This window comes from Neolamprologus multifasciatus, chromosome 9 (genome assembly GCF_963576455.1).
Source record: "Neolamprologus multifasciatus chromosome 9, fNeoMul1.2, whole genome shotgun sequence".
Lineage (NCBI taxonomy): Eukaryota > Metazoa > Chordata > Actinopteri > Cichliformes > Cichlidae > Neolamprologus > Neolamprologus multifasciatus.
In genome coordinates this window covers 15774207-15799251 of record NC_140447.1, presented here as the reverse complement: position 1 = coordinate 15799251, position 25045 = coordinate 15774207, and the positions used below count along the sequence as shown (strand labels likewise).

Sequence of the window (25045 nt, the reverse complement as noted above, 5' to 3'; positions counted from 1 at the left end):
AATGTTTTATCCGTTAAAATTAATAAACCATTTAAGTTTAACTCTTTATTGTCCTTGCACGGTCATACTTTGCACAACAGTACACCAAAATTGTTGTATTGACCCACATCAGTGCTAAAGAAATACATGCAAAACACAATAGATAAATAAGTACCATATATACAGAATTAAATATATACAGTATGTGCAGAAAATTAAATATGCAATATGCTAATTTATTTAATAAATATTAATCATTTTTATTTGATTATATAAAACTAATAAATGTTGTTGCCAGGTTTTCCAATTTACACCTCCTTGCAGCTTGCAGTGTTGCCCTATAGATGGTATAAAATATTACGAAATATACTGCGCATTCTTTCTTTACTTTGAAAAGTATGGCATGAAGTCGTCACGTCATTGCGAGGGGATTGGCAGAGCTGAGCGTGCAGTAATGTAGAGCCAGGAAGCCGTTCCTGTCGCTTGTATCCTATCCTGTAACCTTATGGAGCTGGCTCTGTCGCGTCGCTCCGTCTCCTCCGCTGTGGCCGGTGGAAATGTGGCCGCCCCTGGGAGAAACGCACCGTCCGAGCATCTGTCCGCCTTCTCCTAATTTCTTCTCTCTCACATCATCGCTAAAACTTTCAATATGAGGATCTTCTGGTCTTTGCTGAAAACCAGCAACCCCAAAATCGAGTATTACTCCAGATTTTCACCGTCCCCGCTCTCCATCAAGCAGTTTTTGGATTTCGGTGAGTAAAGGCATCGCCTGGCACCTTTAGAGGACTTTAATGACTTGTAGAGGGTGGAGGATTTGGTGGAAGGCCCTTTTGTGTGTTTTTGTCATCTCATCAGTCGCAGCTGTGGACCTGAAGAGTCACACGCAAGCCCCGGCTCGTTATTAATAGAAGGGAACATTAGACTTTCTTACGGTCAGGTGTGTTAAACGTAGAGATCGCCTGCAGTGAAGCAGCCACATATAAACAGAGGAAGGTCCTCTGTCCTGTGCGGATTTGTTTACGTTGTAAACAAGTATTGACAGGCACCTTAACGCATGCAGGTATTCTCAGTCAGACTGGCACAGCAGCACGTATGCAGTGGAGGGACCAGCAGCCCTGCTCCTGTTGCCAAGATGCTCAGGAAGCCTTTAGTCATTAGACTCATCAGCATGAGTCATTGCAGATTGATGTTTTTTTTAAACGTGTTTCTGGTTAATACTCCCCGATTTCAGTTCCCCCTCTATTGCACCAAAACATGTAGAAATCACACCAGTCGCAATGTGTGCCACAAGACGACGGTTATTAATGGTGCAGAAGCACTCAAGGCTTTCCTTAATCCGACTCTTGATTAAACGCTGGCATGTCTGTTGCGTAATTTGTTCTCGCAGCTGTGGATGTAGAATGCGTGACGGGAAGTGTGCCGCACTTGTTTGCTTTAGGAGAACCCCTGCTTGGCACCAAGAGAGCCAAAACATATCGGTGTCTGTATTTCACTCTGGAGCACGTTAGACGTCATCCAGGGATAGTCGCCACGGGCTTCTTTGTTCTCACGCACAAGCTTCCTCATTCTGCATTTCACAAGATTTCCCCCTTTAAACTGCTGAGTCAGGCCCAGCTTTTCCCTCGTTTCCTCTTGCGTGATCATCCCAAGTTCTAACACTGGACGTCATGATCGTCTCTTCTGTGTTGAGAGTTTTGAGGTTGTCCCCAGGGCAGCACTGTCCACACTCTAGAAGGCTCTACTTTATGTTAAGTTCCCCCACAACAGATCTAAAACGCAAATCCCTCTAATGTCTCCCTGACCACCCGTCCCTCTTTCCAGGCAAATGACCGATGATTTCCCTGCGTGAACTTTTCGAGCTAATGTTGGCATGCACGTGGATACAGCTGCAGTCAGATGGCAAAGTTTAAGATATCAGGTTAAAGGTTGGATATTGAAACCTAGCGCTCTTCTTAGAGGAGTTCAGCACACTTGCTTTTTAAGCACCTTCTTATATGAGGCTTTGTCTTTCATTTGACCTTGATCCCCTTGAGCCGGGAGCCTCCCTGATTGCCAAAACAAGCAAATAACTCTAATCATGGTATTTTATTGATGGCAATAAACAGGATTGTGAAAGTGTCCGAAAGCTGATATTTATTAGCAAGAGAAAACTAAACTGGAAGCTCCACATATGCGGTTAGATTTATAAGTATTTGGACAAAGACACAATTTTTATTATCTTTGCCTTTTTTACACCACCACCATGGATCAAGCAGTCAATATGGGTCAAGTCTAGGCTGCCAGCTACAATTCAAAGGGTTCTAACTGAAGTTCTGCATTAACCACCGAGGTGCAAACCACAGGTTAAGAACAGAAGGGTCAGATTCAACTTTACTGGAGTATAATCTAGTTACTGGAGACCAAGCTGAGGGCAGAAAGACTCAAGAAGAAGCAGCAACTGAAGCATCTCGAGGGAGGAAACGCATCCTTAGGTGATCTCCAAGGGTTCTAGACTTCAGGCAGTCACTGACTGCAAAGGATTTTCATCTTAGTATTTAAAACAGTCCTTATATTTCATTTTGATCTTGACTTGCTTAGATGTGGTGAAGTAGTTTTCCATAACCGTGGAAATAATTTTGCGATCGTCCACTTTAGTTGACTTCCGTGGTCTTTCAGGGTTTTCAGTGTTGCTGAATGCTTTTAGTGCATTTGTTCTTTTTAAGGTGGCCCAAATTATTAATTTGGTCATTGATTGATTGCTAAAGTTATTCCTATCTAAAAGGTTTATTTTGGTTTGGTGGTTTATTCATAAAAAAACCCCGCAAAACCTGTTATTCATAAATGGCTAATGCAAAACTTTGATTAAATTAAAGCTGAAACTCTGTATTTCAGTCTCATATGGATTGTTCGATTTAAAAAATCTGCTGTCAGCGTTCAAATATTCCTGGCTTTATCTGTGCCTCTCACTTCTGCTTCCCTCAGGCCGGGACAATGCATGTGAAAAAACCTCCTTCATGTTCCTGCGTAAGGAGCTGCCCGTACGGCTGGCCAACACCATGAGAGAGGTCAACCTTCTCCCCGATAAACTGCTTAGCCAGCCCTCTGTCAAACTCGTGCAAAAATGGTAAGACACTCCCTCCAGAAATGTTCTTTGTGCGCCTGCCAAAGGGCAGCCTTTATGGCAGCAGGGCTTGTTTTAAGGTTTATTGCCATATTGTTAGTAAGCATGTGTAAAAGTTGCCTTTTGATCTCTGTCTGTTTGATCAGGTACATGCAGAGCTTTGTGGAGCTGCTCGATTACGAGAACAGAAAGCCAGAGGACCCTCATACTCTGAACGAGTGAGTGGATGTTAGCTGTATGAAAAATTAATAAGCACGCTGTATGTACAGTAAATAAAGCTTTACAACACCCAGCTGTTCTATACTTATGTCATTAAGATTAGAGTCCCTCTAACACTGCAGCTAATCCTCTTAGTGCACATAGATCTCTGCTGACTGCTCAGGTAACACTGTATTTATACAAAAACAATGCCCGTCTGTTAAACAGCCATGTGTCACTGATAAACGCAGACAGGAATGTGCTTGGGTCATTCTGTTTAGAGAACACATTTCCAATAATTGTTCAGGGAAAATGAAATAACAATGCAGATCCTCATTCTTGTGCTGCGTTGTGCAGAGAAATCATGGTCACATTTAAAGCTCTGGCTTGTTCTTTGTGCACATATAAAATATGTTTCTTCTTTCATGTGATTTTTATTTTGTTTTTATTTTGTTTGGTTTTTTTTAGTTTCCTGGAGCTTTTGATTGAGATCCGCAACCGCCACAACGATGTTGTTCCCACCATGGCTCAGGGGGTCATCGAGTACAAGGAGAAGTTCGGCTTTGATCCGTTCATCAGCAGCAACGTCCAGTATTTCCTGGACCGCTTTTACACCAACCGCATCTCGTTCCGTATGCTCATCAACCAGCACAGTGAGTCTCCAAAAATCCCCCAAAACATTTATGTCGTTTAGCCGTTCGGATCCATCTGTGCAGCTGAAGTTTATATATCCACACGTCTGTGTTTCAGCACTCCTTTTTGGTAACGATACCAACCCAGCACATCCCAAACACATAGGCAGCATTGATCCGAACTGCAACGTAGCAGAAGTCGTCAATGGTAAGTTTGGGAGTTATTTAACATGACCGATTTAACCTGGTTTACTAAAAAGACAAATATTCTTCACCCTCAATAAACATGAAGCAATAATTTTGAGTAAAATGCAGCTGAAATATATAAAATTCAAGGTTTATTTAGTCAGATCCTGAGTCGTTATTAAGGAAAACTTGGTATGAACTGATTGTATACCAGTCCAGTAAAGTTTGTTAGGCCAGATTTCATAAAATGTTATATTTTGCACTGTAATTATGTAACAAAATGACACGGAAGCTTTACATGTAATCAAATTAGAGGCAGCATTTTGGGCATACAATTTGTTTTGAGTGTTTATCCTCCTTCTAATGCCGTAATTCCTCATGATCATGCTCTCTCAAGTCAGAGGGAATATTTTTCTATCTATGTTTGACTTATTTTGTTATACTGAGCAAATGTATTCATTCTTCTCACAGGAAGCGGGGATTAGCTATGTTTTATATCACATCGGCCGCTCTCTGCAGTGACACAAATCAAACAAAAGAGTGGGGTGTTTACATAATGATAGTTTTAAAGGAATTCAGCTGCGTGGGTCTGGCGCTGCACTTTCAGTGACTCAGGAAGGGACAGAAGATGCATTAGTGACCTGTGAACAGAAATATGTGCCGTTCTGTGGTCTGACTTATGTTGTTTTGCCTCTTCCATCAGATGCTTACGACACCGCCAAGATGCTGTGCGAGAAGTACTACTTGGCCGCTCCCGAGCTCAAGATTGAGGAGTTTAACAGTGAGAATGCTTTGTGCTTTTGTGCATTTATGCAGTTTAAGCAATCTCCTCTGCAATTAGTCACAGCACTGCAAAAACTACAACCATGTTACCCGGTCTTTTTAGAGCTTGCAGGCACAGATTGGGGCCAGATTTAGTCCTGTAATGATCCACCACCTCATTTACTTCAAAAGAAGCTGCTTTTTAGTGTGTGTTTAGTTTTCATGCTCCTTTTCTTTGCAGTGAAGGCTCCCAAAAGGCCCATCCAAGTGGTGTATGTGCCCTCTCATCTATTCCACATGTTATTTGAGCTCTTTAAGGTAGGCAGGCCAGTGTCAGTGCTCCTAACCTAACTGGCCCGTGTCTAATTAAATGCAATTAATCCGTAACAGGACTATAATTCTGTAAGGGCTGCTGCTGAGCTGAGTTAATAAACTCTTGGGGTGTTTGCAGAACTCCATGAGAGCCACAGTGGAGCTTCATGAGAACAGTAAAGAGGGATTACCACCAGTAAAGACAAAAGTCACTCTGGGTAAAGAGGATCTCTCGATAAAGGTAAATTTGACACACATTTGCATCATTAAAGTAATATTTAGAGGTGTTTTAGCTTTTATTGTCTTTAAGTTGTTCCATTTGTCCATTGTCTTTATCCTTTTGGTGTCTAGATCAGCGACAGAGGAGGAGGAGTGCCTCTCAGGAAGATAGACCGTCTTTTCAACTATATGTACTCCACTGCCCCGACACCGAGCCTGGAGCCCGGATCTGTCCCGCTGGTACCTGCAACCATACAATCGCATCAATATCGGCCCTTGTGATCAAAAGCATCTTTTGGCTCCTGCATTTTTTTTATATGGTATGACTTTACATTAATTTTCTTTTCACTTTACAGGCTGGTTTTGGCTACGGTTTACCAATTTCCAGGCTGTATGCCCGATATTTCCAGGGGGATTTGAAGCTGTACTCTATGGAAGGAGTTGGCACGGATGCAGTCATCTATCTGAAGGTGAGCTATTCAAATTTGAATTTTGCAGGATCTGTAAGGCATGACACAGATTGGTGATGAATTAAAGGAAAAAACCGAACCCTTGACCTCTACAATGCCTCAGTTGTGCTGGTTGGGATTGAGTTGGATTATTTCTGCCCCTCCTGCTGTTCAAACGTTCCTATTCCAGGATTTTTCCCTACTATTATTTCGTGCATCACTTGTGTGATCATCTTAGTGTTTTTTGAACGGCACCAGAGATAGATTACTGGGGAAAAATGATACTCAGTGTTGTGTGCCGCATTTTGGTGTCTTGGGTTGTAACCTGCCATCAGTAAGACCTGACAGCAAAGAGATGGAACTGGTTATGGTAAAAATAGGCGAAGCGAAAGTGAAATTAGAGTTGATGTCAGTCAGTGCCAGTAAGAGTTCTTTCTCTTATTTTTTTGGGACTGGGTTCATTAATCAGGCATAAAGCTGTCAAAAGAGTAAGCAGCGACTTACAAGCTGGGATTTTAGCTTGAAGTTCAAGTCACGGGCTTTGCATCCAGGCAGCCATATACACAGCCAATCAGGTAATCACGAGTTCTACTAAATCTGTCAGGAGAATTGTGATTTCGATTGTGGATTCTGCCACAAAAGGTGATGTTCTGGGCAGATGGCCGAACTGTACTGTCTGGTTTTTGTGTGAGATAATAATCTCTCCTGGCTTCATCAAAATGCCCTTTGAAAGAAAGGCTTTCCAACCCTCCTGCAGACTCTTGGATACTTTCAGAACCCTGGAGTCTGTAAGCATCCAGGCTGTACTGACATTAAATGGGTGACATCTAATTACCCAGGACCTTTCCTTTTGTTGTTTTTGGTTTTCCTTTAATTTGACACCTCTATTTAACTGAGAGTTGAAAATACTTTTAAATTTGGAAGGATTAAAAGAGAAGAATTCACTCCCATGTCTCTCTGTTAACTATTCTGCTGCTGCGGGAGGGGAGCTTGGATGCCGAACTTTGTGCACATGATGTCTCAAGAATGAGACTATGTAGATTTCTTTGATGACTTTTAAATCGATACCATAGCAAAAGTCTTGAATGAGTTTACTGCCTTCACTGCAGCCAACTGCAGTCTCTGGCTTCAGTTTAGTCTTTAATAACTGAACGTTATGCTGTGCTGGGTTGAGATCAGGTGTCTGACTTGGCCATTAAAGAATAGCTCACTTTTTTGCCTTGAGAAACTCTTGGGTTGCTTTTGCAGTTTGCTTTGATTCATTTACTCCATGAAACGAAGCGCCGTCAGCATTGAGCTGAATCTGAGCAGAGAGTATAGCCCCGTACACTTCACAGGTCATCCCAACACTCGTACCAGCAGTCACATTGTCAATAAACACCAGTGGCTGGCCCTGAACTACGGTGAGCTTCATGAACTTTTTCTTTTCTTCTTCCTTTTCTCTTCCCATCATTCTGGTACAAGCTTTTCTTGATTTCATCTGTCCAAAGATTTGTTGTTTCCAGATCTGTGCAGGTTGTTTTAACCCAGCCCTCCTGTTCTTGAGTGCAGAGGTTTACATTTAGTTGTAAGAACCTCTGTATTCAAGGCGCCTGTTGATTGTAGACTGTGATAATGATATGTCTACCTCCTCGAGTGCTCTTTACTTGGTTAGATGTTGCAAAGTTGTTTTTCTTACTCATGGAAATAAGTCTGTTGTCATCCATGTCAGCTGTCTTCTGTGGTCTTTCAGGCCTTTTGATGATGACCAATGAATTTCTTCTGTTTAAGAATGTATCAGATTGTTGTACAACAGATTGTGGATGTTTGTCATGGAGTAACAAGAGAACAGGCTTCACCTGAAAACTACCTGCCTGTCAAATGTCCAGTTATTTTTAAGATTCTGAAAATTGGGTGCTGTGGTTCCTCATCAGTAAATGCAATACTTTGGTGAAATCCATTGAACTACAGCTGAAAGTCTTCATTTCAATCAGTCAAATGCTGTAAAAATATCTGGTGTATAGCTTGATACCTATGAACTAGGGGTGCAACGATACACAAAATTCACGGTTTGGTTTGGTTCGATACTTTGGTGTCACGGTTCGATATTTTTTCGATGCAAAAAAATGTTAATGCCTTTTTAATTTGTCATTTTATTAAAATTCTAAATATATATTTTAACTCAAAAGTACAGTTTTTAAATGTAATGTTGTGAAACAACAAAATAAAAAAATAAATATCTGATTGAGAAATCACTCATCTTTGGAAAAGAGAGTTTATTACAGAGAAATGTCTCTTTCCAAAATAAAAGCTATACTATACGCTTCTTCTGGGGTATACTCTCAGCAGCATATTAAACATATCAGGTCCCCATAAGGAGAATCATGTGCTAACGGCTGTCTAAATGACTCGGGTAAAGTTTGTAGCATGCGTGCTTGTTGTTTTTGTCTGCTTCCACTTATCTTTGCACTAGGATGATGTCGGCGTAAATGTGCAGTCATATTCATTGTGTTCCCACTAATGCTGTCAACATTAATCTCGTTAAAATGACATTAACGCCATAACGCAGCAAATCTCCGTTAACGAGTTACCGCGGATCGCCCCGTGCGTGGGGCTGGACGGCGTCAAAACGTTAACAAGCTAACTGCGCTAACGCAGTAGTTCTCACCAATTGAGCATTGCGTGGCACATCCAACATACTGTTTTACTTTTGTCCATGACGAGCTTACCATCAGGGTCATGCTTCACATGAAAACCAAGATAGTTCCAAACGCCAGATCTGAATGAGGATGGGGAGGTTCAATTTCGTCTAGCGTTAAGGCAGTTGCCATGTTGCAACGAGCTTAGCTTCTGTCTTGCTAGCTTGCACTGCGCTCAGTGGATTTGCACTCGACAGTGCAGCCTAGGCGGAGTAGTCAAACGCAGATTCACTGAGCGCTCAACACAGACAGCATTGTCAGAAATAAAGTTGATAAAATAAATAAAAAATGTTGTATTGTTCGATACATATGCGTACCAAACCGAAAGCACTGTATCGAACGGTTCAATATCGATACGAGTATTGTTGCACCCCTACTATGAACATCAAGGTGCTAATGAAAAAATCAACCTAGTAGTTCACGTTTCAGTATACTCGCTGGCCTATGCTGGTACTGCAAGCTGGTATTTGACTGTGATGGAGTAAATGTGGTGTTAATTGCGAGCGGTGTTTTAACTGTGGACAGACTGAGGCTGACTTGACGGATTTTAACTACATGCTGCTACAAACAATTTTCCTCTTAGCAGAAGCAGCTCCCTGTGTTTTAATTGAAAAAGGGGAATGACACTGGTTTTCTTTCAGCTTCTTTGAAAGGTGCCATGCAGTTATTATATGTATGTAGGCTGATGTTCTGCAAAATATGTGTATCTGTAACCTAGGCGCCCCCCCCCCCAACCCCTCCAAATAAAAAGTGTGATGATTAAGCCAGAAGATGAGTAGCTTAGTTAAGCATAAAACTTGAAGCAGTGTAAACACCTTGCATATCACTATTCAGATATTAAGTTTTCTTAGGCTCATCACTTTATTACCTACAAAACTGTATAGAAGCTGGAAGCCACCAGAAACAGTGTTCAAAGTCTTCATGCTGAGCTAAGCTAATCATCTCCAGCTTCACGGTTATTTAGACCCATCCAACTCTTGGCAAGTAATAAAACAATGATAATAACTCCTCTAATAAAGATAAGTCAAAGTTGCTTTTCCTTGACTTGGATGTCTTGTTTCTTTATTTAAAGGCTCTGTCCAGTGAGTCCTTTGAGCGTCTGCCTGTCTTCAACAAGTCGGCATGGAGGCATTATAAGACAAGCCCCGAGGCGGACGATTGGAGCAACCCCAGCAAAGAGCCACGTGATGCCAGCAAGTCCAAATACAAAGCCAACAGATAACTCTGCCCAGCTCGCTAGCAAAGCCTTCCCCAGGGAGCCTAAATGTCGGCACTCTGCATAGAGCATGCACGATGAAATGTTGCCCTTGGGTAAAACGCCTGGGTTAGGATTAGACCTGCTTTCACATTCCAGTCGCTAAAGGTTCTGAAAGGATGGATGTCCTCCACTCATATCGGTACCCAATGGCAATGGCCTTCATCAGCGTAGCTTTCACTGTCGTGGCTTCACCACTGGCTGTAAGACGAGGTTTAAAAGACCCCCAATGTCCGACCCCTTTAAAAATATCTGGTTACTCTCGTGAACCTTTACAAAGATGAACTTCATTTCTTCAAATTTACTTTCTAGCAGTACTGCCATCTCTTCCTCTGTCTCACTCACATTGGCCTGCTGCTGACTAGGCTACTGCTCTGTGCAGCTGAATAAGCTCCCCTCACGCTGCTGATTGAGCGTCTTTCTCAGTAAACGCTCGTGTTCTCTTTCTTTCTCGCCACACACAGGCAGAGTCAGGAGAAAGGGGTTAGTTTGAGTGCAAGTTAGAATAGGAGGAGGTTTTACTTCCTACCTTTCGGATACACTCTTCACTGAACGCACAATTAGGCCGGTGTGCCCTTGGCATAGAGACTTGTTTTGGCCGCCCTCCGTTTTTCGCTTGGGGGGGAAATAGGAACCAATGGATGAAGCATACACTTTTTTCTTAAAGCTTCTAAAAGTCAGGTTTTTATTTAATGAAAAAGAGAGCGAGCCTTACTTCTGGTAACGTATGGCATATTTATTGTTTTTAAAAAGCCCACCTTTGAAGGCTGGAACTTGAAGAGCATTTAAAAAGGGACGATGTTAGAAGTGAAAAGTTGAGTGTTTTTTTACTCAACTTTGTTTAGCTTTACGCTTACCATTAACAAATGGTACTAACCCTCATCAAATATATTTGCTCTTTGTCCTGACTTAACAACTACTAACAGACGAATGGAGCATCTCTCGGATGCTTAGGAAATGAGTTGTGTATTCACTGTGATTCAAATGATAGTAGCATCATCATTATTACTCTTTTATCTTTTCCAATGATCATAAGAGACTTTACTCGAGTAGCCACGATGCACTCGCATAATCTGAATTGCTCATCAATAAGTCGTAATTAAGTTTTTTGGGGGTTTTTTTAGTCAGTTTGTCCTCTCAGCAAAACACCGGATGGAGGAAAGTGCAGGGTTGCAGTAGGAGTACTGCAGTCGTGTCATTTTTCAGCCACACCAGCACCATGTATTGCTTAGAAAAAAAAAACCCTTGTTAAATGCGATGGATCTGCTGGGATCACACTTGGACTATTACAAAAAAAGTGGGATTACAGCTTTTATTTCGACACATCCTATTTCGTCCTGCCGGCACGCCACGGTGGATAAGCAGCTTGCTCGCATCTTTGCCATTTTTTATTCCTAACAATGCTTCATCGGGTCAGCGTGTATCTATTTTGTGGTACTACTAATCCTCATGGTCTTCTGAGTTTGAACAAAGTTCTGCTTTTTTTATGTGCTTGTGCTTTTTTTTAACTTGAGTGAAAATAACTAAATTAGAAGCTAAATGTAAGAGCAGATACTGTGACAGGCTTTTAGTTTATTTGTACGATTGTGCACAATTTCGCTTGGCTTTTTTTGTCTTTTGGCACTGACACGTGATTGCTTTTAATTCATCTTTTAGTGATTTGTAAGTTTTTAACTTGATTTTCTTTCCTTATTTATACAATAGGAAGTCATGTGGCACACACAGTTGAGGGTTTGGATAAGTCGGCAGAGGAAAATGTGGTCAAAGAAGCAGAGTCTCCAGGGCACTGAAAGTTGTGCATCAATCCATCCACTTTTTTTTTTCTCTTTTTTTGGCACATGGATCATATTCAGGAACCTGTTTTTGTGCACTTTACTAATCCTACGTGTATATTTTTAACCTCGTGTAGCTTTCATGCAATCACTCCAGACCTACCACTCCAGAAGAGCTAATTAAATCGGATCCCAGGTCAGGTTACTAATAGTGATGCAATTTTTTTTTTTTTTTTTTTTTTTTTTTGAGGCTGCTGAAAAAGACCAAAACTTAAATGAATCATGGCTCAAACCTGGATTTATTTAAAGCAAATGTTGGGAGATTTTCACAAATACGAAGAGACTTATTTTTCTCATGTCATTTAGCTTCACCTGACGTGTAAAGAGAGAAACTCGGTGTGGAAACCAACATATTAACCATCAGATTTCATCACTGCCAATTCCTTTGTGACCTGCCAGTGTGGCTGATACCCTGTGAATAACCTACCATAGAGGATGAGCTGCGTTATAGGTTAGTGGTTGATGTGTAGGCCAGTGTGGTCCTGTTGTTGACCAGTCACCTAAAAACCACATCTTGATCAAAGTTATACTTCCAGTTTCCATCATTTATTGAAATGAAGATCTTCTACTTGTAGTAGTTTACTGTTTAAAGACCTTCTATGTGGTAAGAGTATTTTAGAAAATCATAAGCATGTATGTATGCATGCATGTATATACTGTACATGCAGCCAGTGTGGAGTGAGGACTGTATTTTCCAGCCTACTGTACATCCAGCTTAAATACTGCATTTGGAGTCTCCTGGATAAGAGGTGGCCGTGCAACATCAACATACACCATAAAAAAAAAAAGGTTGGTGTATGTTGGTCTTATAATGTGATTCAGCATGAGATGAACTTCCAATACCAACTGTCAAACATTACAATAAAAGAGATTTGCTGTTGTGTGTAATTGCTGTGTTCAGTTTTTATCCACGTTGTAACCAGATCGGGTTTTTTTTTTTTTTCCACAGTGTTGAAACATTCTGGACCACACCACATACGGCGCAATTATGCATGATTACATTAAACAGTTCATGTCCTGCAACAGTATTTCAATCAGGTTGTGATCTGGACTTTGACTTATTCTTTTCTTTTTCAGCCATTCTGTTGTAGAATTGCTGCTGTGCTTGAGATTGTTATCCTGCAGCATGACCCAGTTAGAGTCCAGCTTTAACTGACTGAAAGGTGACCTCACATTTGACTCTATAATACTTTGGTATACAGATGAATTCATGGTCTGCTTAGTGACTGGAAGGTGTCCAGGTCCTGTGGCTGTAAAATAAGCCCTAATCATTACCCCACCACCACCGTGCTGACAGCTGTGTTTGGGTTTCTCTGCTTATTATGGGAAAAATCCAGAGGTCTTGTGGTTTGTTCAAATGCAGCTTTGCAAGCCTGAGCTGTGCTGTGTTCTTTATATAGAGAAAACCCCTCCCGACCTAAAAAACTGCTGAAACCTCTGCTTTCACACTTACTTATCCTTCTAATTGTTGTGGAAGGTGGAAATAATGATACAGTCTAATAGGTCGTATCTTGTTTCACATACGTAATTTTTTAAAACGGCTAAGGATTGGATTCTTTTTATGCCCTGATATTTGAAAACGTAGAAGTGAAAGACTCCATACCTTCTTTTTCACATGAACACTACCTACACCAGTTTCCATATATGTGTGCTATCGGGGTTTTATATTGTTTTTAATATCAAACTACAGTGTAACAGTGTAGGAAATACCACACAGACCGTCACTGGAGTTAAACAGTGTTCTTTGCATATTTCCCACTACTTCAACTCTTTATTTGCACAAAGTTGAGTCAGCTATTGAACTAAAGTCATTTCCCCCCCAGTCTCTATTGACCTTTAACTTTTTAGCATCAATTAAAAAGTCTAAAAGTCTGCTTCATATTCTGTTATACATTTTTTTTTCTTTTATTCACATTTTTGATTCATTTGAACATTAAAATGAATAATAAAAAAAAGACACACATTCCCAAATTTTGTTCATATAGTGCAGATTAACATTTAGTGCGTACAGGACATTAAGATCTCTACGTTGCATTATAGGGTACTTACTGTGTTGTTGGGGTGGAAGAGAGGTCTGCTCAGATGTGAGCAACGTACATTTCTAATCATCGCAGCGAGAACAGCGCTATGTTCAAGCCCGACGATTCACCCGCTGAGCTTTAATATTTTTGAGATATTTCAAGTATCGTCAGAGTTTGTCAGGTTTTTGTGGACGGCTGACATCAGATCCCAAAGAGCCAAAGAAATCTCTGCTAAACATGAAAAACGACTTAAAAAATGACATGGCTTTTTTTTAATGGTGAAAATCCACAAGTGCTTCCTTTAACAGGTGAGACGCAACCTTTTATATGGCTAGATGTGAGAGTGATAACATCACCTCTTTGTGGAGTCTAAAAGATGCACATTCAAGAGGTTAATAAACAAAGGCTCTATTTTTTCTATTTCATCAAACTATTTGGTGCATGAAGCCTCAAGGATTGGATTTTGTGTCTCTTTTACAATCATCAAAAAAAACCCAAAAATGTGAGCTTTAACAGTTGTGTTTATATCTTTTTTTCTGTATCTTGATGGGTTTTGCTTAGGATTTTTTGCACATATCATCTGCATTTCAGAAACTTGACAATATACGTTCTTCTTCTGGGCTCCTGCAGAGAATTTCATATGAATATCTTAGAAGCAACTTGTGATTAGTGAATTTCAATGTGATCGTTTTTGTGAACACGGTCTAAAACAGCAAAGGCCGTGCGTTATCCAAGCATCGCCTCAGCTACTCTAGGGTTTGCAGGGGTCTGTCGTTTAAATTCTGTATAACTAGCACAAAATTACACAAAATGAATGAAACCAGTTTCGGTGTAGACGATATGTAGAACTGAATGTAAGACGAGGTGTTCCTGTAAGTCTGTGCCTACTCACGCATAGCTATCACACCGGTTACAAGAAAACTAGGCATCTTGAAGAGAAAATGATAATCTCACGTAATAAGACAAAAAACCAAAACTCATGATATTATAAGCAAGCTGTTTGACAGTCTCTATCAGTGCTGGACAGTCAAAGATGCTGCACGGGATTTTTGACTTTACAAAATCTGACACTGTGTCCTCATCTTCTTCCTTCCTCTTCCTCCGGTCTGCTTGGTTGCCCAGAAACAACAGAGACAGTGATGGCTTCTTAGCTCTGCAGCTCAGATTCCCCATGATCACCGTCTGCATTGCATATTTGCAACATCCTTGAGGGTAACTGTTTTTCAGTTTGTCAGCCAGTGTTTGGAGGAGTGTGTGCATGTGTTTGTGAGTGAGGTGTGCTTGTGTGTGAGTGTGCGCGGGTTGGTGTGACCGTCTACTTCTCGTCTTCATCCCCTTCGCTCATGCTGCTTATAGAGGCAGACGCTCCTTTTGGGGAGGTGGGGGGCGAGGGCCGCGCGTTGTGCCAGCGGGCGGGGGGAGACGGGGGAGAGGGTGAGCGCAGGGGGGAAAGTTCGCGGGGAGGGCTATTGCTGGGCGACTCTCTGGGAGACAGAGCGTAGGAGAGCATTCGACCACTGCGCTCCTGAAACACTTGTTTCTGCACAGAGAGGGGAAAGAAGATTGAAATGTTAGGAAATCAGATCACCTGAGAAAACTGAATGTGACGGGGCGCACTCTGTGGCGCTGCTGCGGGGAGGCTGACACACCAGAGCTGCATCGGCTCATCACGCCTCCCCTGCAGCGGCGCCACAGACTGGGCCCAACCACACTGGACTTGTTATCACATCAAAGTACAAGCGACAGGGAATAAAACTTGAAAATGTGTCAAAGACATTCCAGTGACCAAATGATATTAAGTATTTTAAAGTTTTTTCTATATTTAGTAAGCGTTGACATTGCATTGCAGAGTTACTTACCCATGTCCCATCAGGTCCAAATAATTCTAGGAAGTTTCCGATGAATTCTCTGGATTTTTCTTCCCATTTCTGAATGAGGTCGTGACTCTTCTCCTCCACGCGGTAAACAAAATGCTTGCTCTTTTCCTCAACTGTGCGAACTTTCTCCTTCATCCGATCCACTTGGTTCTGTAGCCGGTACTTCTTCTCCTGAAGGCACAAAATATTGCGCATAATTGCCACGTTTTTGGAGAACCAGAACCTAAATCAAAAATTGTGAATGTTGTAAATAGGAAGCATATGTCTGAGGTCAGTTTTCAACACCGCAGCTTTGTAGTCACATCACAAATTAAGCTCCATACAACTGTGATGCACAATATCCAAAGACCTGTTACTTTCTCAAAAGAAGAAAATCAGCTTTTTGTCACATTAATCTGTGCTAAGCTGATGTTTAGAAATGCAACACAGTGCAGTAAAATGTTCTCACATTGATGTAGCTGACATTAAGCTCCTTGGCCGTGTAGCCACGTTGAAGGTTGCGTCGGGCGTAGACATCATAGTCTCTGACAATTCTCGTAATCAGATCAGAGGTGGAGATTCCTTCTGTGCGTTGCGTGGGTACAAACATCCCTAATACACACACACACACAGCAGGTATGTTTTATGGTGACACAGTTATTTTATGTCCTTTTAATCATCAGACACTGACCTGCCTCCTTGATGTGTTTGTAAACGTCCTCACTTCCTGCTGAGGAGTATGGAATATCATCATGAGCCACAAAATCGATCTGAGGAACAATCAAAGGACACGCACTGTTGGCACACACAAAAGTGAACATGCAGCAGAGGTCTTTCAAGGGCAAAATATGCATGTTTAAAGTTAGACATGGCATGGTCATGAACACATCATTGCACACAGAATTTCGGAGTGATAGTCACAAGCGTATCATCATTAGAGGTCTCCTAAGTAGTAAAGAAAATTTCCTTACTCACAGCATAGCATCCTCCTCAAATACTTTACTCACTAGCTACAGGTATTAGGTCACAGGTGACAGGTTTGTGTAAGTGAATGTGTGCAATACATATAGTAAATTTACTAATACTTCTACTCGAAGCACTTGAGCTTCATTCACCCGTTTACACACATTCACATAGCGCGTTTATTCTCTTCCTCTAAGCATTTAATTCGTACACTATGACAGATGCACTGAGGGCGAGTTGGGGTTCAGTATTTGGCCCCAGGGAGACACTGGGGATCAAACTACTGATCTTCTGATAAGTGAATGACCAGCTCTACCTGTATATCAAAGCACAGCAGCATTAAAGGAACTAAACTAGATTAGACTAGGTTAGATTTGAGTGAAATATAATTGAATTTAATAGCAAAACTAAACTAAAATAAACTTAATTGCTAACACTGCCTGCACCATTGACTGAATGTGAGCAGGTAAGTTTCTTTCAAGTAACTTCACCCTGAAACCAAAAACTTTAAAGCCCAAGGGACTGTCAAGATCCTAATTTTGAGCAACAAGTGTCTCAAAACAAAATATTTCATCCACTTTAAAGCTTATATAGTTCAAACCCCCCCCCCCACACACACACCTTGTGTTTCTCAAGGAACTCAGGCGTGAGAGTCCAGGGTGCATCTCTCAAGACCTCATCGACATAGCGGCAGTGTCTCAGCGCCTCGTAACGTTCGTGCTCCGTCATGACCGTGAAGCCCTTGTACTTGTGGGTCAGTTCATCACTGCACACTGTTTCAAGAGCACAGCAGCGACATACATAAAATCCCACGTGAGGTGTGGTGATTAAATAACAAATCTGGACAGGTGAAACCGTACCAGTGTGGTCTGTCTTACCTCCTACTATGAGGTAGGTGTTTGGAAAGAGATTCTTGGCCTGCATGAGAGCACGAGCGTGTCCAGAGTGGAATAGGTCAAAGATGCCATCTGCGTAGACTCTGACTGGCCGGTCCACTGAAAATACAGAAACACAAACAGAAAAACATCACGGAAACAGGTAAGCACAAATAAGTGAAGTGGTGTGCTGTTAGAGTAACAGTGGATATAGCCTCGAGTCAAACACAGAAACAGAGAATAAGCAGGCTGCAAAGTACTTTTGCACAGCTTCATCTGGAGCCACAGAGGCTCATTTAAACATTTTTAAATGTTGCCGAGCATGATCAAATTGGCAGTGCTTTTGGAGTCAAAGGATTTTTTTCCTTTTTATCGTTTTCTGACTGTTTTTCACCAGTTTTGGATTCGACTAGGGTCAGCATCACTGCTGGTAGCATGAGCCAACACCTGGACCCAACAGCAGTTGCACAGGTTGTCCAACTCCTCCAGGATTGCACATCAGTGGGTGCTATTGTCAGAAGGTTTGGTGTCTCCCAGCACGGCTTAGATAGCACGCAGGAGATACCAGGAGACAGACAGTTATTCTAGAAGAGCTGGACAGGGCTCGGTATCTGCTCCTTAGTGCAGGAGGAACGGGATGAGCAGTGACCCAAAGAAATGACCTCCAGCAGGCCACTGGTGTGAGTACAAGCTACTGAGTACCATATTGAGTTGGTGCAATTAAACTTCAGCAAAACTGACTAGCCTCCTGCTTTCATTCCTAAACCATTACACAGTCCACGTCAATGTAGATATCAGCATGATTTTTTCCCCCTTTGAGATCTAATGTGTTTTCAAAGCGTTACAATAATTTGTTTGAGCAGTTTATAGCCATACCTTTTTAAATAACATGCTAACAGACAGAAAGACAAAGACGAAAGAAAGAAAGAGACTCTTTTGTGGAAGTAATAAGTGTAGTTAAACTGCCAGCAAGTTACTGCAATATGTAGTTAAACCCCTACATTAATTACAAGTTCAGTCGTCCCCAGCAGTGGTGGTGACATGAAAAGGACCAGTAATGACTTGCCCATTTCAGTCCAATTATCTTGTAAAAACACATGCTATTATCTCACATACTATAATTAATGTAGCAGTGCAAGTACAAGAATACATGGGAAGTGGCAGCTGTAAAAATGGCAACAGCAGACAACAACACATTTAGTGGAAGGAGTTAGCACAGAATTAGTGGTGGTAATGACATCAGGGGTAAGAGTGTAGTAGCTGCTCTGAGAGTTCATAGTATAAACACTTGGAACAGAACCATTAGTTGCAACAGCAATAGGAGCTGTAGCAGTGCGTCGTAGTAGTAGTAGTAGAAAAATAAGTGATTGTGATAGAGTAGTGCAGTAGGAGATGTTGCAGAGGAATGCTGTAAATGGAAAACATCAAAGCTGGGAGAAGACTGTGCGCAAGACAGGAGGATACCAAACAGCAGGAGGTCTACCTGGGGTGCCTTTGCAGGCCTGAGCAATGGTGAGCTTCTCATGAGGCGCGCGACAGTCACAGCTGGTCTCATTGGCAAAGATGGCAGGCTCCGTGAGAGTCTGGGACAGAGAGTGACCAGGTTAAACACAGAATGAACGAGGGAGACTGATGATAGTTACTTCAGCATCCAAAAGCATTGCAGAGAAACACACTCATCTATCACTTCAGCTATGCACAGCATGCCTCCTTTTTCACGCCCTTCCCCACTTACTGTAACCTCCATTAAGTTATTGATCATAGCTGATGTCTGCGCTCTATTGGGACAGCAGCGCATGAAACAGACAGCGCTGCACTCAGTGTTATCGATCAGTCAGTGTGTGCGGGCAGACATTTACCTTTTCGCAAACCCATGTGTGCATTGACATGACGGCACAGATATATAAAGAGTAGAGCTACTGATTCAAAAGCCTCCCAGGAAAAATGCAAAACAAGAAGAGCAAACTCAACAAGTTGAGCAAGGTTATCACTGGGACATGGAAGCAAAATACAGAACAAGAAAGCACAGGTGAGATATGGGTGCCTGTTAGCGTGTGTTAAAGCTATATCAAGGTTAAAGTGTTGCAGCCCGCCTGAAAATGTGTCTTTTCGTGCCATCTGTTAACTGCAGGAGAAACGCTGAATCTCATTCACACAGATAAAAGGGACCTGGAGTCAGCATAGAACAGAAAGCCGTGGGAGTGTGAGAGGAGGAAGAAAGGATGGAGACAGATTCAGCCTCTCTGGAATAAACAGGCACCTGACGTCAACATGTATCCTCCAGGAGCAGCAACCGGTCTGGCATGGAGACAAACCAGTAAACATGACACAGAGAAGGTGAGTCGGAGGGGGTTTTAAAAAGGTAAATAGATTTAAAAAAAGAAAGCACAGAGCTAGAGGGCAGATTTTATTTGCATATATGTATGCATCAGTAGTCCATTATAATGAAGGGAAAATGATGCCAAATATTTTATATTGACCTTAAAACAGTACCTCACTGCCATAAATCAAAAAAGAAACATGCCGCTATTGTTTACTGAATTTTTATTACCAACCTCGAATTTGAGTAACAAATGAAGACCCACCTCGGTATCCTTATGAACCTTTCTCACTATACCCTTTAACAGACAGCTTATAAACTCTTGTGCCACTTAATGCATTGGTCAAAATTTCCAGTTAGGTATCTCAAAACTTACTTGACACCTAACTCAAAATGTTAACATTTATCCCTGCTGACCAGAAAGGTGGAACCAAAGACAGAATGCAGGAGAGAGTTCATGAACTGCAAAAGCAAGCTTTAGTGGCATCCAAGTTCAAAACACAAGAAACTAAAATAAGCAAACAGATGATGTGATAAAAGATGAAAGAAAGACAGAAGACTGACAAATAATGAGAAACGGGGGGAGAGGCACACAGGGGAACACAGTCAGCAACAGGTAAAAATCATTAGGGAAAGCAGACAGGAAGCAAAACAAAAGAAAACAATCTTCAAAGTAAAAGCCGGTAATGATTTAAAGAGGCTGACAGATACCAACAGTAACACTTAGCAAGATGACAGAGGGAAGGGAGCGGAGAGGGACCAAAGCATAAACACAGAAATGCAACAGAGAGAAGCACAAAAAGAAACACCAGAAATGTGCTAATAAACCAATAATAGAACCAAAACAACTTCTATTAAAAACTCTAAGACAGGGGTAGGCAACTCCAGGCCTCGAGTGCCAGTGTCCTGCAGGTTTTAGATGTATCCCTGATCCAACACAACTAATTTAATGGCTAAATTACCTCCTCAACATGTCTTGAAGTTCTCCAAAGGCCTGGAAATGAACTAAGCATTTGATTCAGGTGAGTTGCCTACCCTGCTGTAAGATAATAAAATAAAATAAAATAAAATAAAACAGCTACACACTTAACAACACCACAACTAAGACTTGTAATATCCTAGAATTATAAAAGAAACAAACAGAACCTCGAACTTAAACACATTAAGTAAAGAACTCAAAACAAGTATCGAAGGCAAACAGTAGGGACTGTGACAGTTAGATCCTGACTGATCCTGTCTCAGTATTGGAGATAAGTAAGTAATTTTGCCACCTTTGTGCCACATGAATGCATGCTTGTACTTCTCTAACTTTGGAAATGCACATGGCTGAATCATAGATGAATATTTGTTTTCCCAAAAAGGAGTTCAAATTGCACATGTATAAGCTGCACAGTATAGCCTGCCTATCTGTGCAACAGCTGTGCTTTGGGGTCATTTCTTTTGTCCTGTCTTCCTCCCCTCACCACCAACCGGCCCCTCCCTGAGCGTGGTTCTGCCAGAGGCTTCTTCCTGTTAAATATAAGTTTTTCCTTCCCACTGCCACCAAGTGCTTCCTCATAGAGGGTCATCTGATTGTTGGGTTTTCTCTGTATTATTGTAGGCTCTTTAAATTACAATATAAAGCATCTTGAGGCGACTGTTGTTGTGATTTGGTGCTATACAAATAAAACTGAGCTGAATTGAATTTCTGTATTATGTGAGCTTCATCAAATGATTACATTGAGTTTAAGGAAAGAAGGAAAGGTTTCCAATACATACTGTGTCAACAAAAACTAAAGTTTTCCTTGGACATTTTGGCACAATATGAATGAATTTACGCAGGTAATACATTAAATCACAGTGTGGACTAGCCCCTCAAAGTACTTTTTCCATCCTTTATCATCCCTTCACTCATAAGTACCTTTCCATCTCTATCCTTGAGCTTCCTAACCTGCTGCACATCCTTTCCAGCTTGATCTCGCTGCTTAGCCAATCAATACAAGTCCTTTTCCTTCCTTAGTGTCCAGCCTCACATAGAACTCACTACAAATCTTTTCCTTTGCTTCTTCTATTATCTACACATAGCCTCCCAGTAGTCCAGCCTACTGTCTTCATCAAACTGACAATCTAACTTTTGCTTTGCTAACCTCTTCCTTTAAATGCTGTCCTATACTTCCTCATTCCACTGCACTTACAGACAACACTACAGCCAGAAGGTGTTGGTTAAAAGTGTTTATTAGAGTTTAAAAGTGAATATATGCATAATTCCTAATATGCACTATGATCCAGAAAGCATTAAGTTTAAAAGGTTTATCACAATGTGCTCTTTCTGTACTAGATTGCTATTTTTTTTATAAGATAAAGCAAAAGAGGACCAACCTGCATGCACAATCTTACCCTAATGAACATTTTGCTGTTTGTCCAATGTCCAATTCAAGGACATTAGAGTTAAATCAGGGCTGCAACAGAACTGGAGGAGCAACCTCATCACCTGTGATTCACCTATGGCCCAGGAAGAACAGAGCTCCATCATCTGAACACAGCAGATGGTAAAGACTGAAAACCAAGTGACCAGAGGTACAGGCACCTGACCTATCAGAGTAGGCGCTCAGTAATGCTCACTCTGGCACAAGCAAAGAACATCTGGCATAAGAAGGATTAAGGCTGGGGGGAAAGAGAGCCGCGGGGACATGGGACATGAGACTAACAATGAGACTGGCTCTCAAGAAGAAAAAATGGCTTGATGGAGTGGAGACAGAGGTGAGGAAAAGGCAAAATTAAGAGTTTTTAGAGTTTTTAGGAGCATTAAAGCCAGAAATCACACCAGGGTGAGCAATCATCAAAAAGATAGAAGAGATAAGAAAGAGTATCCTAACATAGGAGGCTCTGTAATCCTCGCTGCAGCATTTCCCCCCTCAGCAGGACGTTCATGCTATGTTGGCTACCGTACGGACCCCTTCCCTCCTTTGGCAACACACTCAGAAACACCCACACACACACTGTCCACTCAGCACTCTAAGCATATCCCACAGCCACATGCTGAGGGGATCTGTTTCATAACAGGACCCTTTGTCTCCCTCTCTGTCACACACACTCTGTGCGCAATGGAAGACGAGAAAACACGCACACAGGCGCGGATGCCCTACCGTTCGGGGATGAGGGCAGGTGTGTTCAAGCTCCTCCATTATTCCCAAAGACTCATGGGATGCAGCTGTGGTCCCTCTGATATGTGACTCAGCATCAGTGAAACGATGCCTCTCCTCACCACTCTGTCTCCTTCCTCTGTTCCCCCGCCCACTCTCCGCTCTCCTTCTCTGTCTGTCCTCTCCTCCTCATCTGATCCTCTCTGCTGCAGAGACGCAGACTCATGGCAGAGGCCTCACTCTGACTATTTTTTTGGAATAAAAATTCTGCCTTCCGCGTTTTAATAGCAATTTTAAAAGCGTCAAGCGCCGTCTGTTAAATCACAGCTATATTCCCTTTAGTCTTGCGCCATATTAAAGCTTTAACATAAAAGACTTCTCCGAGTTAAAAGGCTTTTAATCCTGTCTGCTCAGGGGTGCCCCTTTAGGGTATACGGGGAAACACCAGAGCAGTCTTCTTTTGATTGCTTGACTCTATGTTGAAATCCTCACATGGCAAAACATATTTGGCACGACATATCTGTTTATTACTGTGTACTAACAAATGAGCACAGATTCAACCCAAAACAGTGAGGAGATGAATTAAGAGATCACACTGGCATCTTTTCACGAGCCGCGAGTGAATCTGTGTCTGCGTAAACGATCTCTGCGCGCTGAGGAGCTTTCTCCATGGCGACGGAAAAGAGGAGAGAGAGCTCCATGAGGTAGCCAATGAGAGAGGACCGCCAGTATACCCGGTGAGGATTGGTTGAGCAGGCCATAGCACCATCAGTGAAAAATGGCACTGAGTGGCACCGTTATCCGCCAAACGCTGATTTAAATAGATGTATGTGGGTTTTCACGTGTCTAGTGTATGTGCTTATCTTTGTGTGAGATTTGTAAACAAACACGATTGTGGAAAAGAAGAAGCTAAAAAACTGTGCTGACTAGTTTAGTATCCCTCATTGCATAACTTCAGGTAGACCAAGCACCTATAAAGTAAAGCAGTGCATTTGACTGTAACAGGATAATTTTAATATTTGGAGCATTTTCTTTAGGGTTAGATTCAGACCACTCACAAAAGTTTACCCTCCAAGCTCACGGGCAAAACTTACCCCCGCGAATCCTCACCAAAAAGAAGAATAAAAAAGTCAACAAATGGAATAGGCATATAAATTGCGCATAAATGAACAATTATTTTAATGTCTATATAGGGATGTCTTACCTTTAGAGATCCTCTTCTGCGACAAAAAGGCGCGACAGGTGCGCAAGAGGAATGCGCTCTGACGCGTCGTTGCTTCACCATGGCGGAACAAACAAAATATCACAATCAGGCTCACTTTTTCTCTGCTTTGCTCTTTATAAAGTGAGCGAGCTGCGCAGCGGCAAAAGTGTAGCAGAGCAACAGCAAGCTGTTTGTCTACTCTGACCAAAGGACGCATCAGCTGCTCAGCGCTGATGAGCAGCGACAACTGTGGGCCATAGTCGATATAGCAGAGTTTACAGTAGACTTCCTCAGATTTGTACCTCAGCAGACGGCCTAATTCATGCAATCTGCAACTTCTTACCCTAATGAGAACAAGTGGAAAAAGCCTAATGTTGTAAAGACAAAAATAATAATGATGAATACTACAAAGAGCGTTTCTATAACCTGGAGTGTACTGTGCAGTCCTCCGGAACTTGGCGGAGTAATCACTGTCTTTTAATGTATAGAAAGCCAAAATAAGCTGTGTGAATGAAGGACAAAACACGCTTTGTGTTCTCATTATTGGACGCACTGTGTCTCTGTGGCCCCAATCTGGGACAGGAATCTATTGTCCTCTCCGTGGACCGGTTTGGTTGCTGTGGAAACCAGCTTCACTGGGGTAGCCAGGCTTTGAAAAACAGGGAAAAATAATGGCCGCAGTTCTAAAAATCCCCGGATTTATAGAATGGTTTAAAAGTTTTTTGTTTTGTAAATGTATATTGTTCTCGTTTTGTTTCTTTTAGTCAAATTGCGATGCAATTTTATTAAATAAAAAGAAATAAAAAGTCACTATAAACTCGTTTGAACCTCATACAATATTTATGCCAATATCACATAAATTGACTTTTTGAGACAAATTTTGACAAAATTTTTGCTCAGAAACTTTCTCTGATTTGCATTTTAAACTTCTTTAAGTTACATAAACTTGGTTTCTGTGTAAATTCTGAAAACGGTCGAAATTGTGAATATATTTTCAGCGCATGCTCTGTTTGCCACATCGCGCCAGACCTCAGTAATCACGCACATATTTACCTGCCAGATAAATGTAATCAGGTAAAAAG

The 25045-nt window shown here is 41.7% G+C and overlaps 2 protein-coding genes across 3 annotated transcripts; one reads left to right on the top strand and one right to left on the bottom strand.

The window, feature by feature from the left end:
* The first annotated feature begins 405 nt into the window (after positions 1–405).
* Positions 406–12490, top strand: pdk3a (pyruvate dehydrogenase kinase, isozyme 3a). The gene is made up of 12 exons (XM_085172230.1): positions 406–731; positions 2941–3082; positions 3226–3297; positions 3746–3930; positions 4028–4117; positions 4799–4876; positions 5099–5175; positions 5309–5410; positions 5521–5628; positions 5745–5858; positions 9588–9708; positions 11475–12490. The coding sequence occupies exons 1-12, from the start codon at positions 629–631 to the stop codon at positions 11558–11560; spliced, it is 1278 nt and encodes a 425-aa protein (XP_085028356.1). The 5' UTR covers positions 406–628; the 3' UTR covers positions 11561–12490.
* On the bottom strand, positions 11062–25007 carry pcyt1ba (phosphate cytidylyltransferase 1B, choline a). Of its 2 annotated transcripts, none has more exons than XM_085172231.1 (8): positions 23964–25007; positions 18801–18900; positions 17321–17437; positions 17064–17215; positions 16171–16249; positions 15949–16091; positions 15483–15671; positions 11062–15163 (listed from the first exon to the last, which is right to left on the bottom strand). In XM_085172231.1, exons 1-8 carry the CDS (start codon positions 24042–24044, stop codon positions 14939–14941), a joined length of 1086 nt encoding a protein of 361 aa, XP_085028357.1. In that variant the 5' UTR covers positions 24045–25007; the 3' UTR covers positions 11062–14938. The 2 variants fall into 2 exon arrangements, with proteins under 2 accessions (XP_085028357.1, XP_085028358.1); XM_085172232.1 differs by lacking the exon at positions 23964–25007 and adding an exon at positions 22763–23941.
* Between the last annotated feature and the right edge of the window lie 38 nt (positions 25008–25045).